Genomic DNA, 17,058 nt, shown 5'->3' on the forward strand with positions numbered 1-17,058 from the left:
AGCACCATGTCTGACCTCTCATATCGTCTTTCTAAACAGTATAGTCTTGTTGCAGGAATGGTATACTGTGTTTGATCACTATCGTCGCACAAACTGTGTAGTGTCAGACCTGATTATGGGAAATGAGTATTTTTTCCGAATCTTCAGTGAAAATCTGTGTGGATTGAGTGAAACTGCTGCAACCACCAAAAAACCTGCCTATATCCAGAAAACAGGTAACATATTCTTTAAACCAAAGATCACAAAAGCTACTAAGTACCAGAAGTAATACATTGATAAATGGAAAATACAGTATTACTAGATAGGCCACTAGAGTTATTTTCATTACTTAGTAACTAGCACTTACAAAGTATTTTAGCATCAAGAGCCCTTATCTAGGCAGATCTCCTGTATTGACATGAACATCTGTTCAAAAATAGTTTAGGAAGACTGTGTGATTAAATATGTTATTTTCATAAAATAATACAGCTGGGGGGGTATATTTACATTCTGGGGTTAAAAGTTTAAGACTTCCCCTGCAGCCATATGGCTTTCATATTTTTAACAGAAGCTGAAACCCCATGATTGCCAGGACCTTTTACTTTAACTAAGCATTAAACATTAAATGTGTTTTAAAGCAAAGTGAATTTAAAGATTTGTTATATCATAAAAGCCATAGCTTTGATGTTTCTTTAAGTCACACAGGCAAATTAAATGACAAATAAATTGTACACAAGTCACCAGAACTGAAAACACAGTTCTTTCTTACTAGTTTGTTTCTTTGAATTGCAGGCACCACTTATAAGCCACCTACTTACAAAGAACACGACTTCTCCGAACCTCCTAAATTCACTCATCCTTTAGTAAACCGTTCAGTGATTGCAGGATACAACACCACACTCAGCTGTGCTGTAAGAGGAATCCCCAAGGTACAGATTACATCAACTGTCACTGACATTGTTGCAATAAGCCAAGATGCTGCCTTAGAATTCATGCCAGTTCAGTGTGACTGGAGTGCAACATGACTGTGTTAAGAAAAAGGCTTTTCATCTCCTACCTCACTCACAACTGGTGCTTAACCAGAATGCCTGGTACAAGCATTTGGGTGGTTGCGCACAGAAACAGTGGGGCAATACAGTAAAGGAGACAGAGGAAAGGACAGTCATTGCTTATGGTAACACCACACCATTGAAAATGCACCATGTAGACATAAAATCTGCTCACTAAACAAACAACAAAAAAGTATCTTCTGACAATGTATGTTTTACTCTCTTCAGTCTTTCAAGAAAACAGCAGCTAATGTAATCTCCTCTTCCACTGACACAAATAATGTGTAGGAACATCAGTTTTTCTGTTATGTCAATAGATCCACAGAACTTTTTGAGAGTCTGAGCTATTTTACAGAATTAACTAGAATAAGACCTGCTGTCGTGTGTGAGGTTTTGGGGTTTTTGTTTCACCCCCCCTCTCCAGTCTCACAGGAATATTTTCTCCATCTAAATATATTTGTTGAGGTCTCTTTGAAGAGTACAAAAAGACATATTTTTTTGTTAGTCGGGAACAAGCAGAAAAAATTGTATCAGCTAGGAGTTAAATTTAGGTTTCTCAAAAAAGGGAAATAGGCTTTTTGTCTGCAGTGAAAGAATTTACCATATTATGACATAATCTTGTCATAAATTTAAATTAGTACAATCACCAAAAAATGCAGTATTCCTTTTCCCTTCCCCTTCTGGCTGCTTATTTCCAGCTCCTCTCCCTTTCTCATGCCTGCACAAGGATCTGATAACTACACAGCAAATCATGTAAGGTAAATACTCAATGTTCAAAGTAACACCCCACCCCACCCCCAAAAAAAAAAAAAAAAAAAAAAGGCTTTAATGCAATCATTTACTGCAGTTCATTGGATGAGGCAAGAGCTCCAGGAAAAACTCAAATATAAAAAGGAAGCATACCCAAGTAAATAGCTGCAAAAGAACAAGAACATTATAAAAGAAATACCAGCAACTCCAGGCAAAATCCATCCTCCAGTAGCTACCCCAGCTAAGATTAATCATGAAACGACAGTGTTAGCAGTAATATTCCCCCTTGGTTAACTGACCTTTTGTGCATCTGTATCCACTTCATTCCGTTTCCATGGTTTTAAGATTCTAAGAAAACTGCATATTTCACAGCTGTTAAATACAGCAGTCGCAGGCTTTTGAATGTGAGCACACTGATTCTTCCTTCCACACTACTTTGAAGGACACAAATGCATCCTCCAGTACGTCTAATGCTCTTAAAGCAGCTTTTCCAGATACATTTCTGCACTTGCATTGCCCAAATTAACCTTAACAGAAAGTTTCTGTACCTAAGGCACAACACTATAACAGGTCTTCTCCACAGAGAGTGGCTTCTGTTGGTAGAGCTTTCCAGTTCTGAACAACAATAGATTATCAAGCATACCTCAGATATGATCTGCATGGCATGAAAAAGTTGCCACTTCAAGCGGTGCCAATATTCATGCTCTGGTAGCAGTGTTGAAATAAAAGACATACACCCAGAAACATCAAGAGGCTATAGAAAATCAGTAAAAAATGTTGAGGCAGGAAAATATCCAGCTGATATCTTGAAAGAAAAATAAGCATAGCAACTGGGATGCACTGCATGTATATCACAGGTCAGACACAATTGATTCAATAGATTAGAATGCACTCTATAAAACAGTACAATAGTTTTATTATGGTGAAGAAATAGAAGAAATTAGGTCTGAAAGTAAAACGGATGAATGCAGAGATTCATCCTGCATGATGAATCTCATGCAGGATTCATGCAGAGATTGAATCCTGCATGAATTCTACTCTTTAAAGCCTGTTTCTTCACTGTAAGTATTAATAAGCTTGAACTAAATAAAAGCAGTTGGATTTATATCAGATTTTTCCTTTTAAAAATTTCATTTATAAAATGTAAAGGTACATTTTCAGGTATCAGAAACAAGACACAACAGCTTGAATCGGTACAGAGCAATCACTTTATTGCTCAGCCAACAGGAACTTTAGTTTGAAATTCCTTAAGTTGCTAAATATATGCTAAATGATTTGGAAAATCCTTTCCCAGCCCAAAACTTCGCATCCCAAGTTGGCCACCCAACATCCATAGACCTTTATGACACTTCTGCTCTAATAATGTGTGCAGTTGAATTCCCCTTCGGTAAGATACCTGAAGCATTCAAGTTGATTTTAATTAATTAAATCCTGAAGGAATTGATTTGTAGCTGGTTTGTAAGGTTTTTTAAAAACTGCAATAAAATAGGGAACAGACCTACATTCTCTAAATGCTATTTCAGAGTTAAAGAAAATACTGAGCATTTGAATTATTAGTTTCATGAGTTTGTCCTGACTGAGAGGTTCCTTGAGAAATTATTAACACTGGTGTATAACATATAGCCCTCATAATGCATAAACGTTTGATAGCTAAACGAATGCTGCAAGATCAGCCATAAGTCTTCTATTTTCTACTTCCTATTTTAAAATTCTTCTTTTGTGTTCTTCAGCCAAAGATATTCTGGTACAAAAACAAAATGGATCTCTCTGGGGTTGCCAAATACCGCATGTTCAGTAAACAGGGTGTGCTGACCCTGGAGATCCGGAAACCCACTCCCTTTGACGGTGGCTGTTATACCTGTAAAGCTGTTAATGAGCGTGGTGAAGCTGAAATAGAGTGCAGACTGGATGTCAGAGGTAATCAGATCTTATGGATAATACTAATACTGCAATGAAGAAAGAATAGTGGGTAGCTAAAAAAATAATAAAAATCATAGTTCCCCTTTCTCTGACCCTGACTTCATTGGTGGTATGTGAAAAGTTTGTTAATTACATGCACCGGCACAATTGTGGTTTTCATTCTAAAATGTCAGGTTAGAAATAGGTTACTTGCAAGGTAATATAGGTCTGAAGGTGGATAATTATTACTCTTCTAACAGTATTTCTCAAGAAGATTCTTAACACTGGAATAGAGGTCTATCTACAAACTCTGCATTGTGGATAATTTTGTTATCCTTTGTGTCATACTCTGTAATAGAAAGTTTTAAATTAAGTCATTAGCCATTAGTAAAAGGTAGTTCATGCTACATCACAAACATTTTTCAAACATCGATGATTTTGTTTGTCAAAAGGGCAGGAAAAATGTCACATGTTTATAAAACACAGTAAGAAATACTAAACATTTTTGTTAAAGCTGCTACTAATGTACCTATTTATCAACACAAACCTATATAACCCCACATTAAATGCTCATCAAAACCAGAAAAGGCTGTGCAAGTGACCTGCTTAACAGCCGTTGATGGGAGATGTCTCTTCAGCACAGCAGCCTGAAGGTATTTCTACACGGTACAGAGTTCAGTATTTTACTCTATGCAAGCCAGGAAGGTGAAGGCATACGCAGTACACCCGAAGGTGCTGGGCACTGATATCCTCACTGGGGTCATTGCAGCAAGACATTTAGTTGCATTACTACAATAACAATCTCAGACTAAGCATTCTGAAATGTCCAGCTAATCTGTGCAGCTCAGTGGCAAGCTCAAGTATTCCTTTTCAGTGCCGGGTAGTACAGTGTAGACAGCTCAAAGTTTAATGAAGCTTATTTTAGTAATATTAAAACTCCTTGGAAGCATCAGATAAAACCAGCTACTATAAAGCTTCCATATTTCACCTTCAGCACCAAGTCTCAATTTAAAATTAGCATCCTTTAATATCTGATATCTTTGTTTTTCTTTTTTCCATTCTCCAGCACCTCAGTAAAACTCTGAATGTCAATTCATCTGCAAGTCAAGGTATGAAACAAAATAATTCAACCAGATAAAGGAACAACAGCTGTTTGGTTAGAGATAAGATTGAACAGTCATTAGATATTCATTTTAGAGACTTCATGGAATTTTTATTATGTTGCCAGGGTGTGTGTGCTTGTTTTGATTTCTGATCTTTCAATAATCATACTAAGATCACACTCCCGTGAGGTAATTTATTTGGCTTCTTTTCCAGTCAGGATTTCATGGGTCTCAACATTTAATACACTGTGCCAGTGCAAAAATCTGTAAGAATAACAGAACACTTTGTTGACTTTTTTCCTTAACTCACTACAATCATTCCTTCTAGGAGACTGTTATCTATTAATATAGAGCTAACTACTAGCAATAATCTGTGTGCATTATTTTAACCATGCAAGCAGACTTAAAATCACAATGCATTTAGAAGTGCAATGTACGTTTTAGACTTGAAGAAAATTAAATAGCTGTAATCAACAATCAGGTAATGCATTTGACAATAAATCCTTGTCCCCATTCTCTGTCTCAGCATTGGAGTGGAACTTGAAGAGAACTGAAGAAATTAATGAAGGATAATTTCAATTACATTTAGGAGTCCTGCTCATCTTAAAAGTCATGTAATTAATAGATGTGTACTAAGGAGGTGGCAGTGTCTTGTAGTGTCCTGCTTAATCAGCATATTTTCAGACAGTATTTCCTCTTTCCATGCATCTGCTTTAGTTACATTGCCCCCATCTCCTTGTGAAGAAATTCAGGGAAATCAAGATGAAACTTCCCCCCACCATTACAGACATGATATGTCTGAAAAACACCCAAATACTACAATTACATGCAAACCCAGTCCATTCCTAACGTCTGAAATGAATGTAAGTTCCTTACTCCTACAGTTCACTCCATTTTTCTTCTGCTCAGAATTCTGACATTCTTCACACAAGACAAGTAGCTCAGAATAATGAAACAGTAACAAATTATTTGTAATATTTAATCACCTTTCACTATACTGATCTTTGCACAATAGGAAGCAATTTTCATTTCTACTGCTTTGACTGTCAGTGCTTGAAATACCCACTTCTCTGCTCCTGAGCAGATCTTTGCAGAACCACATCTGAAACACATAATTTGAGAATCTCTGGCTAAAGCTGCTTTTCTGTTTTATGTAGAGAATAGTTTCTTTGATACTTACTCACTGCTGGTTTTCTAGCTTTTTAAAAGACACCAGCATAGAATTACAGATATTAGATATGTCTGCAACCAATCATAGACACCATACTAACCTACAGAGGTAATTTTGTACATCAGATGAAACAGTGAAAGATGTAGTGAAGAAGATTATTTGCACATAAAATATTTCAAAACACAAAAAGATTGTGATGAATGCAGTAAACACTGTCATCAAATACTACTGAAGGCTCTTGAAAGTCTATAAATGGTATGGATGTATTTTTGCAGTTAATTCGGTCTAATCAAGACACCCAACAGTATTTCTGGCTTCTCACCTACTAGTTGGAATAGTACTTGGGGTGGGGTTTTTTTGCACCTGCAGTAGTATTCAGTAGTTTCTGGCTGGAAAGTACTTTTTCATGATCACAGTACAAGAGAAGGTGGGAAAATGAAATTAATCCAGGAAGCACTGTCTTTTGGAAGATCAACACAAAGAAACTAAAGTAATACTATTCCCCTACCTCCAACTTGCCAGTTGAGACGGGGAAGTGTGTCTGACACAGCATGTTGCTTGTGCTAAACAAGCAAATACATCTTCATAATAAAAACACTGATGATAATCAGCTATGTATTTTGATTATTTTATTAAAGTATCAGAACAAAGAAGTGTACTCGGCTAAAACCAAAGTCAACTTATCCAAGGTTAACATCTGTTAATTGCAGATTGTTATTATTCAGCAAATAAATTTCGAAAATGGAAAATACACAAACAAGTTTACATTGGTTTGTACTTTCATTTTCTGAGCAACACTATCGTTTAAAAAATAAGGCACACGCCACATTCTGTATTATAAAGAACCTATGACCAGAAGGTAGTGGACCAAGAGGATCATCCCAACATCTGTGGGACAATGTGTATTGACAAGCAGAGACTGAACTGCAAGAGCTTAGATTACAAAGGACAGCTTACCCCAAGGAGAGCAGGTACTACATCAAGTACATCCTTTAATCAGAAAAGTGTTTCATGAAGAGAGTAGACTTTCATGCCATAATAAGGTAAAATACTGAAAGAGTACAAAAATAAATTGAGAGTCACTAAGAAAATGGCATTTTCTGCACAATTATTGGCTATTCAGCATGAGTGCAATGTTTTGGGGGAAGGCAGTGCTTTCACAAGTGAACATTTGTTTCCTCTCTCAGCTGTGAAAAGCAGTATACTGCAAACTGATGCCCTCACTAGATGTTGGTCAAGCATTTCTTTCATGAAGTTTCATTGTTCAAATGGTCTTCAAATATCAAATTCTAATATATATATAAAATAAATTTCCAGTACTCACAAATTTACTTACTGTTTTGAAGTCCTCAAACTAATGATAATCAAAGAAACACCTCCTCAAAAAACCCACAACTGGCTGAGATACTACTTCTGGAAACACTTCATGTATAATTCAATAATTGCCAATTAATTCTGTGTTAATAAATAAGTTACTTTCATCCTAATCTGATTAAAACTACATAAACTGAGCAAACCTAGCTAAGAACAACAAGGCAGCTCTCAATTTTCCCCATCACGCCTGAAAGACTACTTGACAAAAGATGGTTTTAACTATCTTTTCCACAAAATTATTAACATAAGCCATAAAGTTAAAAAATTCTTATTTACTAATATTCTTTTAACATATTAAGTGCCTTACACAGCTGACAGCAACTACTTTCCAAACCAACAGCCCCACTGAAGTCCTTTAGTTTCCCTGAGACAAAAAACTTGCTGCTCAAGTAAAAGATGCTTCCATGTGAAAAGTATATATAACTTAAACAAACATAACCTCTTCAGGCCTACTATTGCTATCCAGTTAGATGTGAAATTGACTTTCACTTTGATGCTACCACAATTCCAATGTAAAACCTATCAACTCAGCCTGCTTGCTGCCAGTTCAGTCTATGTGCAGTTCCTTCAGACAAAACACCACTAACTATATACCAGGAATAGAAATACTTACATGCTTTGAATTAACATACATAAGACTTAGCTGAAGCACAAGGATGTTGCAAAGCATTCCTAAAGATGCTCATGAACCATGGAAATAGTCAAGCTGACCCAGTGGTTCACTTGAACTAAGATACCACTTGCAAGAAACATCAACTAACCTCAAAATATTGAGACAACAAATAACACTTCTGGTACTTCTACTAGCTCAGTTCTTTCAGTGTGGCATTGCCTGCTAGCCAAATAAACCCTCAGCTGACACTTTAGCCCAGGATAACACATATTTCACACCAAAGCATCAATTCTTTTGTGTTTCACCTGTATTTCAGCACTGCTGTGTAAATATTATAAGTAAACAATGTTTCCTTGCTCCCAACAATGGGAAGCTTCACTGACTGCTCTTTATAAAAGCCACGAGATGGAATTAAACTGTAAAATGGAAGCAAAGCTTACCAGAACTCCTCATTGCCTTTAGTTACTTGAGATTGCCTCAGTGCTCAAATCCCAACTGTTATTCTATGAGCAAAAGAATAATAGCAAAATGAGTTCATGGTTGATCAGTGCTTCACAAAATAACAATAAAAGAAAAAGTGTATGAAACCTGTAAGAAAAAACAAACAAAAAACCAAACAAAAAACCTATCAAAAGCCAAAGCACAATACACATTAAGAAAATACATTTTTTAATTGTAATTCTAAAATTGAGTCAACTTCTCAAAGATGAAAGATAGGTTCCTTCAAGCCTACATCAACTATTTTCTTACTTCATAACCTAACTGTAAAACACTACCCAAAACTTACTTAAAAAACTTACTTAAAAGGCACAAAATTGAACTTCGCAGATGGTCACAGACTGAACTTCAAAACGGTGATGGGGACGTGATTGCCCTAAATACCAACACCTGAATTTTGGGTAGTGGCTGTAACAGGTATGTGAGGAGGATTTGAAATCCACCCTGCTCTAGGATCATGGGTGGGAGCTGACTGGGATACTTCATCACTACTGGCCAACTAATACAACACCCTCGTCCCATGTGTCAGCATCCCCATCTCCACGGCTGTTCTGGTTCTGCTCCTGGAGCAGGGATCTACGAAGAGGAGGGGACCGGAGCCCGGTGCCGGGGTCGGACCCGGGGACTCAGACCGACGCCCTGAGGTAAAGGCGAGCAAGGGCGCCCCCGCCTCAGGCGCGGCGCTTCCCGCCCAAGGGGGACGCGGCCGTTGATGCGCTCGCGCGTCGCTTCAGCGCTGGGAGCTCCTCCATGGGCTCCACCGGCCGCTCCGGGCGCAGAGCTCGCTGCCGGGGCGGAAGGAGAGCACCTCAAACTGCAGCAGCAGCGCAGGGGGGGAAGGTAAAAAGTGCCGGGCCTCATCCTGTTCCTCCTCCAGCTTCAACTCGGGCTTAGGCAGAATCTGCCAAAGGTGTGTGTGAATTCACTGATGGTCCCCCTTGGAGACAACCAGTTCTTCCCATTACAAAACAAGAAGTGGATCCGTTGGTGCTAAAGAAAGGAGTAACGCATATGGCCACACTGAAGTCACAACAGTGGCTGCGTTTGGTGGAGCTTCTCAGGTTGCAGCATATTCTGTTATCATAAATATGTGGCTGTTAGTTTAAAACTAACTGGCATATCCATGGTAACAGCTGCAGAGCAAACATGTTCATTGCTTCTTCCCTGAGCAATTAGATTTCTGACTGTTAATAAAAGTAACCCTAGCATTTCATCCCAAGCTACTGGTTATAAAAAATGCACGTAGTATTTCATCCCAAACCACTGTAAACCCAGGTATATGCTCTAGTACTACAGCTACTCTTGCAGAAGGGATGACAATACTAAATACATTTTTATGATGTCATGGAATGGTTTGGGTCGGAACTTAAAACTCATGCAGTTCCAACCCCCTGCCACGGGCAGGGACACCTTCCACTAGAGCAGGTTGCTCCAAGCCCCGTCCAACCTGGCCTTGAACACTGCCAGGGATGGGGCAGCCACAGCTCCTCTGGGCACGCTGTGCCAGCGCCTCAGCACCCTCACAGGGAGGAAGTTTTTCCTCATGTCTTATCTAAATCTACTATTGTTACAAAGGTTTTCAATGCAGGGCAAGACAGATATTTAAGACAGATTCAGCACACCTCACCTGGAGGTTTCGTTCCTTCTAAGCAAGGATTATTGTGTTAGCTATTCCAAGGAAGTTCTACAATGCAATAGAATGAATAAAAATACAGGAAAATACTAGTAGAGTTTTCTCCTTAATGTAGTCATACAGTGGTCATTCAAATGAGAGCAGCAAGGGAAAAGATACTGCTGGAAATCAGAAAAGTCTTTTGTTGCTTTTATCACAGAATTGCTTTGAAATAAAATCATTGAATGTATTTAGAAGAGAGGCTGGCCACTAACCTATTGTCTTGGAGCAGGTTTAGAGCTACAAGCCATTCCTGTCTCCTTACGAATGAATTTTGTCTGAACAGTCTGATGAGATTAAAAATAGCCCCACTGATAACTTTCAAGTGCTTCCCAACAACAGAACTCTATTTTAGGGAAACAAAAGCTGTCATTGAGATATCCTTTACTGTCTTTGGGCAGGGTCCCTGCAGCAGTCTGCATAAGCAACACATCATAAAACAGGTTCAACTGGTGAAAGTTTAAAAGCAAGAGATAAGAACAGCTTTATTTATGAGGTCCTGATACAGAAAAAGATCATCTAGCATCTGGTTTCTGTGCCAGACAGAAATGTTGACAATAAGCAGCCCTGAAATCACAGTCATAGCTATGAACGGATTTCTGTCATAATTCTGTATTAGGATAAACTTTACAAAAGACACATAATCCAAACCAGTGACTAATCCAATAAATATAAAATATCAGTATGTGAATATGTATGGAAGGTGATATAAGGTGGGAAAAAATGGTGTGTCCCCTTTTTCTTCTTCATCATGGATAATCATCTGAACTTGATTCTATATTTTGGTTTATTTAACAAACAAAGAATATCATACCTAGTTTTCATTGTTTTCCTTGGAAGTGTAAGTTGTGGGACCCAAATATAGGAACCCAGTGTGGATAAATGTAATTTAACCTTCAGTAACTTTGCATTTTCTTGGTATTTGTCATAAAGCTAATGATTGCCCCAGTAATCCAGATCTATTCCAGGGAAGTATGATCATGAAAAGACTAACTACTAATGTAACTCTCAAATATAGTTTTGTTGTTTACTGCTGGTTTTCATATACCAAACATAGGGAAAAAAATGGCGAAAAAAATGGCCAAAAAGCTTTTCTTCTGCTTTGTAGGTCAGTTCATGTATATGCTGCCTTAAAAAAACCCAAGTATAGTAGATTTTGATCATAGGAAAATCCTCAAAATTTCTACCTGGAAACAGGATTTATTCTTCCTCACTTGTATAAGGGGGGATAACAGTGTTTACAAAGCATAATATTTCCTCTTACTCATTTTTGTTTCCTACAGCACTGAAAAAAATTTACAATTTAGAAAATTTTTTAGGCTACAAGTGTTTTAGACAAATTTGTTTGGTTTTGGTATGAGATTAAATGGTTAAGCCATTTCTAACAAGGAGGGTAAAGAAGAGCTGCTGCTGGGAGCTATCGCTAACAGCAGAACTAAGCCTGTTTCCTCTATAGCACTCTTCAGCACTTCACCAGAAACAATTATATTTAAATGCAAGGGAAGTAAGAGTGGAATGAGGCTGAGGCAACAAAGAAGATAGATAACCAAGAGCTTGGCAAGAGCAGGAAAGAGGAAGATGACTATGACTGGAAGCTGGCTGAACAGGCTAAGGAAGAGCATAGGTCTGAACTGTTTGGGCAAAGAAGCTGGAAGATGATGATGGTCAGGTTGGTGAGAAGAACATATGAAAACAAATGAAAAACCTGAGGGAAACAGTTGGAAACATCTGATGACAAACTGATGTGCAGAACTGAGCCTGGCTGCCTGAAGAGAGTGTAGGCCAAGAAATTCTGAGGAAACAGCAAGGAATCCAAGCAGGGAGACAGGTAAAAAGGGAAGAAGAGAGCACTTTGATACCCAGAGCACTGTGGATAGACTGGCACTCACAGGAGTTAGTAAGAGAAACTGAAGAAGTAAAAAAGAGTGGAAGGATGAAAATACAGAACTAGAGTTTTCACATACTTGAAGGAAGCAACTGTTTATAGAGTTCTACTGGTGTTTTTCCTGCCACCGTTTGTTCCTTTTTATGTACAGCTATTTTGGGAGAAGGGGATTTCTATTTCTATGTAAGTTCCTAAACCACGTTTATCACTATAGTAACTGCTGCAAATAAAAGCAGGACTGTTTGCCCCTGGCTGTTGTACATATGATTCTTTGTTGGACTGATCCTTTAAAACAAAATTAATGCTAGACTTTTCAAAACATTGTACACCCATAAACAGAAAATGATTTTATAACTTAAAATTATACTAAGCACATGTAAACAGAAAATTGACTTATGATTTTAATCTTGGTGTAAACGTTGAGCTGATTTTTATCACATCTGGGTACAGAATCTGCCTGAAAGAGGTCCTCTCTAAATCTGGTTTGTACTCAACTGCACTCGAACCTCATTTGTCAGCAACATCAAACTTTTAAACCTTCAGATACAGGAAAGATGGGTCACACACCTAATGCTATTTAGAGCATCATCACACACATTTCTGCTATTTTTTGTGAAACATCCACTCTGGGAATGGCTGTAGGAACTCAGATCTGTTGCTCACACTGAACATCCTACAAGAGCATTAAAGGGTAGAATGAAGCCGTTGCTGCTAGCAGAAGCAAAATGATAACCCTCAGCTGTTTGGAAATGTCTTGTCCTTGTGAGAGCAGATACCTCTGGCAGAATTGTAACTTCTGGAAGAGCAGGAGGCTCTTTGGCATTGCCTTTTGTGTGGCAAGATCCTTTGCACAAAGCTGCTGCTTCTTGGTCCTAATTCCCACTTGTTTAGGAGCTGGGAGATGCCTTTTACTAAAATCTGGCTCATCTAAGACTTGGAGTTCCTAAATACCACTGAAGCTGAGCAGAAGCCATTTTTCTCACAGAAGGAAGAGCTCACGTCAGAGGCAGTATCTTCTGCCTTTCACTCATTTGTCACTCAGGGGAACTGGGATGTAAATATTTCTCTTTGTGAGAAGCTCAGCATCTATTTTCTGTCTAGTTCTGAATTCAGTGGTTACAGGAGCCTATGCCTGACACAGGGGCAAGCATCTGCTTCCTTATTAAGAACACACTTGGTGGGAACCAAAAGCCCTCCTCTGACATAAGCAGTGTGATTCTAGAAGTATCTGCAATATCTTTGCAACAGAAAGGTTCCTAAAAAGACTTAGACTTAGAATCAGAGCCATGTTTTTCCATCCACTTTGATCACTAAGATAGAATTTTAGTTGGAATCAAAATTCTTCATGATTTACATTTACTAGAAATTTAGCTTTTGAGCTCCCAGATGAACTTTTTATCTTACAAACTCTGTTATTCTGAAAGTGTCAAAGTAGAAGGGTAGGGATTATCTGCAGCTAGGAAGCAGGGTGTAAGAAATTCTTGCAATGATTTCCTTAATGAACTCTTTTCTCCAACAGACATTTTCAAAGTTTTTTCCATATATCTTTAATAAATATCACTTAATATGTACCATTGTTACGGCACTGATGTTAAAACCTTTAATCTTTAAAACGTGCATCCACTCATATTAGAAACTGACTCTGCATTCACAAACAAATCAAAGGCATTTTTCTGGAACATCACAATGAAGATCTGCGATCCAGAGAACAAGTAATTTAGCAACCACCTTGAAAACTGCCACACACAGTAGTCACAATCCCCAGTGTTTGCAGAGATCACATTCTGAAAGCCAGCTTTCACAAAAAAGGAGTTGCAGCAGAAAAAGAAACTCATTCAGGGTAAGCAAATACTTCAAGTTTTAAGGCAAGTTCATAAATCTTTGTCACATTTGTGCAAGTGCCTTGGCAATACCACAAGTGTTAGAATAAAAAGGTTGTCTTCTCGGAATACTTAAAAACTGAGACACAGGCTCCTCCTAGTGGTAAAAACGGATTACTCATCTTGTTCTAAGACTTCCAGCACTACTATTACCAGTTATTCTAAATTACTCTTCCATTTGGTTCTGAAAGCTTTAGAAGCCTCAAAGTTCTTACTGCTGCTAAGGAATTCTTACCTAAAGATCAAAATAAATAGGACATGACAAAACAAATGCAAATCACTGTAATACTTTTTTTTCCTCCAAAGTAAAGTTTCCTTTCCATGCATTCCAAAAGACTTAGGCTTTTATACCATTTTTAAATCCAACCTGCTTTTGCTATCCCCAGAACATCACTGTGCATTTAGTAGTGGAAACACTGCACGGCATGCCTTTGTCTCAGGTGAATACATACATTCCCACAGTTAGCAGGACACTGCCAAGTCACCGTCAGCAAGTACAAGACTGATTTTGTACACTTCAAAAATGTCTTCAATTTTGAAGCTAAAAATCAGTTGCTCTCACCTAAAGACCAGAAGCTCAGTGTTAGTCCACTCGTTGAGGTTGTTACTGATTCTTCTTTGCTGCTTAACAAGTGTTGCAACTGTTCAGCCCCACGTTCTTAATAAGAATTCCATCAAAAGAAACATTTTTGTTATCAGGTGCTTTAAAAGTCTTATTCTGGCCTGAGGATTCTCAGCAGTATGGAGCATACAGCAGTTCATGCAATTTATGACTTTAAGTCACAGAAAAATACACTTGCAAAAATACAGCTTATACACGGGGAAGATGTAGTAAGTGATGCTGTGCATTTAATGATTTTAAACTCTAGTCTTCCCTTTATAAGTTAATGGTTTGAATATGTTTCAATAGGTCTGCTAACTAAATCTGTCTACCTAAGTGGGACCCAGTATTGCAGTAAATGGAATATCTATTGTAGGCCTAAGTGATTTAAGCTTTAACTGTACTTGTAATACAGTAGTATCAACAATACTACAATTGCTAAAAATTCAGATGTTCCTGTAAGAAAACTTACAGTCTCAGAAGACAAAAGAAAGAAAATAACCAACAAAACAGGCTAATTTCAGGGTTTGGCAATTTCAGATTTGCCTTTATATTAGCAAAGGATGAAAATTCCTTTACATGTTGCTTCTATACGCATGTGTGCAAAAAAAGTCAGTATTTCAGTTGTGTCCATTTTCCCTAGTCATGTTTTTCAGAGACTTTTTTTAAAAGACAAATCACATGCATGTTATGATAAAAGAAAGAAAAACCCAACAAAACAACTTTCAGCTGCTTATGTGGAAAGAAACGTAGATTTTCTATTTAGAGTCTTCTTTTTTTCCTTACTTCTCATGTGTGTGATGTATTTTGCATATAATTACATTAATTTCAGAATAAGTTGCATCAGTAGAAGAGCACAGGAGGATGAAAACCAGTTGCTGGTTGAATGACATTTTATTTTCACATTCAGAGAGCTGTACAGTTTCTATAAATAGATGTGGTACTATAATATTTACATCATTTCCTCACCCATTACTAGTACATTCCATTCAAAACAGTAGATACCCCGACTAAGGGTTATTTCTGGGTGCATTTACTCATAATTTTATGTCAAAACATACAATACATCAGTTTGCATCAGAGCATTTTTCCAGGTATTTTACATGTAACAATTTCTCTCTAGACAGTCTCTCCTTTGAGCATCCTGAGAGCTTTCCAGACAAGTGCAGTACAGTTCAAGAACAAAAACAGGATGCAAAAAACATTCACATTCGGCCTACTTAAAATAAGGAATGTGATGGATAGTTTTAACTGCAGGAGTTTCATTATACAGTAACACAGGATTTGCAAGAAATACAGGTAGAGATTGAAAAAAAAGCAATAGCTTAAAAAATTTGGAGACAGAATAATCCTTTGGGTTCTGAACATGTTCACCAGATAGCTATAGAAATATCTGGTGTTATGAACCCACAAAGACATGGATCTGCCAGGTGCTTTTGCCAGTCATGTTCCAAGTTTTACATTTCCTTATGCATTTTCTAACCCTTGTGATCAGCTGCTTTGGGTAGTGCTTATATGCATTTGTCAACTCTGCTGCTGGGATATCTACACATTATTACCTAAACTCCCATTTGAAAATCCACAGAATCCATGAGGTGTCAGGGTTGTTCACAATATACTGCCTTCAAAGCTTCTCTATCCCCTTCTTTTCCCACTTGAAAAGAAGGCATATCCACAGATGGACCAAATTAATAGCCAAACTTCAGCTGTCATGTGGTGTTTTAAGACTATGGTAACTAAACTGTTCATCTCTACCAAAAGGGTCTGAAAGAACTATGTGACGAGAACTCCATGTTGGTGGATAGAAATGAACAATACAGAAGGAAAACAATAAAAACAACATTTAAACAACATGCAGGACCAGACTGCTTCCACTGTGCACATACCAGAGAAGCTGAAAGCAGAAGCCTGCAGTTTTTAAGTGATAAATCTGTAACAACTGCCACTAGAAACAAAAAACATCCAAACTGAAGCTGTTAGTCATCTTAAGAAAAAGGGAATTCCAAAGGAATGGCCAGAATAGGTCACTCACAGCTGGATAGTGATGCTCAAAACTGTCTGATTAACAGCTGATAGAAAAACTCCATAAAGAACAAATTCAGAAGGAGATTGAGCAGTGAAGTCTTAGGTTTTTCTATGGGGAAAGACTTGCAAGGTCATACATAAATAATCAAGTTCTCATAGAAGACAGTAAATTGAGCTCCAGAAACTGCAGTAAAAATGGGAGTACTGCATTATCAACCAAATGGTGCCAAAGGGTAGGTATTTCCCAATATCAAGATCAACTTGAAACTGGTCGAGGTGGTTTGCTTTTGTTTTCTGCCTCTTTTCCACGAACTGCAGCCACATAAGAGAAGAGACACAGCACGGAGTAGCAGATCTCATGAGCCTAGAAGAATTTAGAAAAGGAGATAATGAAATTAAAATGATTTAGTGTTTTACAAAATCCACTGCACATTTTGTATTTAGCTGCATGTCTTCCCTCTGGCTACAGACAAAAAAATCAGGAAAAAGTGTCTCATACTACCTTCTGATTGAGATGGATAGAGAAGAAAAGCCTTATAACAACTATAAAACCTTAAAA

The 17,058-nt window shown here is 37.8% G+C and overlaps 3 protein-coding genes across 29 annotated transcripts in view; 1 reads left to right on the forward strand and 2 right to left on the reverse strand.

The window, feature by feature from the left end:
• SLC39A13 (solute carrier family 39 member 13) overlaps positions 1-2,148 on the reverse strand; it is a 139,773-nt gene extending 137,625 nt beyond the window's left edge. The window contains exon 1 of the mRNA XM_030482777.1: positions 2,078-2,148. The gene's annotated coding sequence lies outside the window, so the exon portion shown is untranslated. The remainder of the gene's footprint in view (positions 1-2,077) is intronic.
• MYBPC3 (myosin binding protein C3) overlaps positions 1-5,351 on the forward strand; it is a 59,608-nt gene extending 54,257 nt beyond the window's left edge. Inside the window, exons 31-35 of the mRNA XM_030482772.1 lie at positions 56-215; positions 772-908; positions 3,509-3,695; positions 4,744-4,786; positions 5,307-5,351. Coding sequence (XP_030338632.1) covers positions 56-215; positions 772-908; positions 3,509-3,695; positions 4,744-4,754 — 495 coding nt within the window. The 3' untranslated portion in view covers positions 4,755-4,786; positions 5,307-5,351. The remainder of the gene's footprint in view (positions 1-55; positions 216-771; positions 909-3,508; positions 3,696-4,743; positions 4,787-5,306) is intronic.
• A 9,998-nt stretch (positions 5,352-15,349) lies between these two features.
• Positions 15,350-17,058, reverse strand: part of MADD (MAP kinase activating death domain) — a 67,851-nt gene continuing 66,142 nt past the window's right edge. For all 27 annotated transcript variants that reach the window (XM_030481916.1, XM_030481915.1, XM_032919860.1 and 24 more), the window contains one exon: positions 15,350-16,863. In XM_030481916.1, the coding sequence (XP_030337776.1) occupies positions 16,756-16,863 (108 nt within the window). In that variant the 3' untranslated portion in view covers positions 15,350-16,755. The remainder of the gene's footprint in view (positions 16,864-17,058) is intronic.

The sequence above is a fragment of the Strigops habroptila genome, chromosome 4 (assembly GCF_004027225.2).
Source record: "Strigops habroptila isolate Jane chromosome 4, bStrHab1.2.pri, whole genome shotgun sequence".
NCBI classification, from domain to species: Eukaryota; Metazoa; Chordata; class Aves; order Psittaciformes; family Psittacidae; genus Strigops; species Strigops habroptila.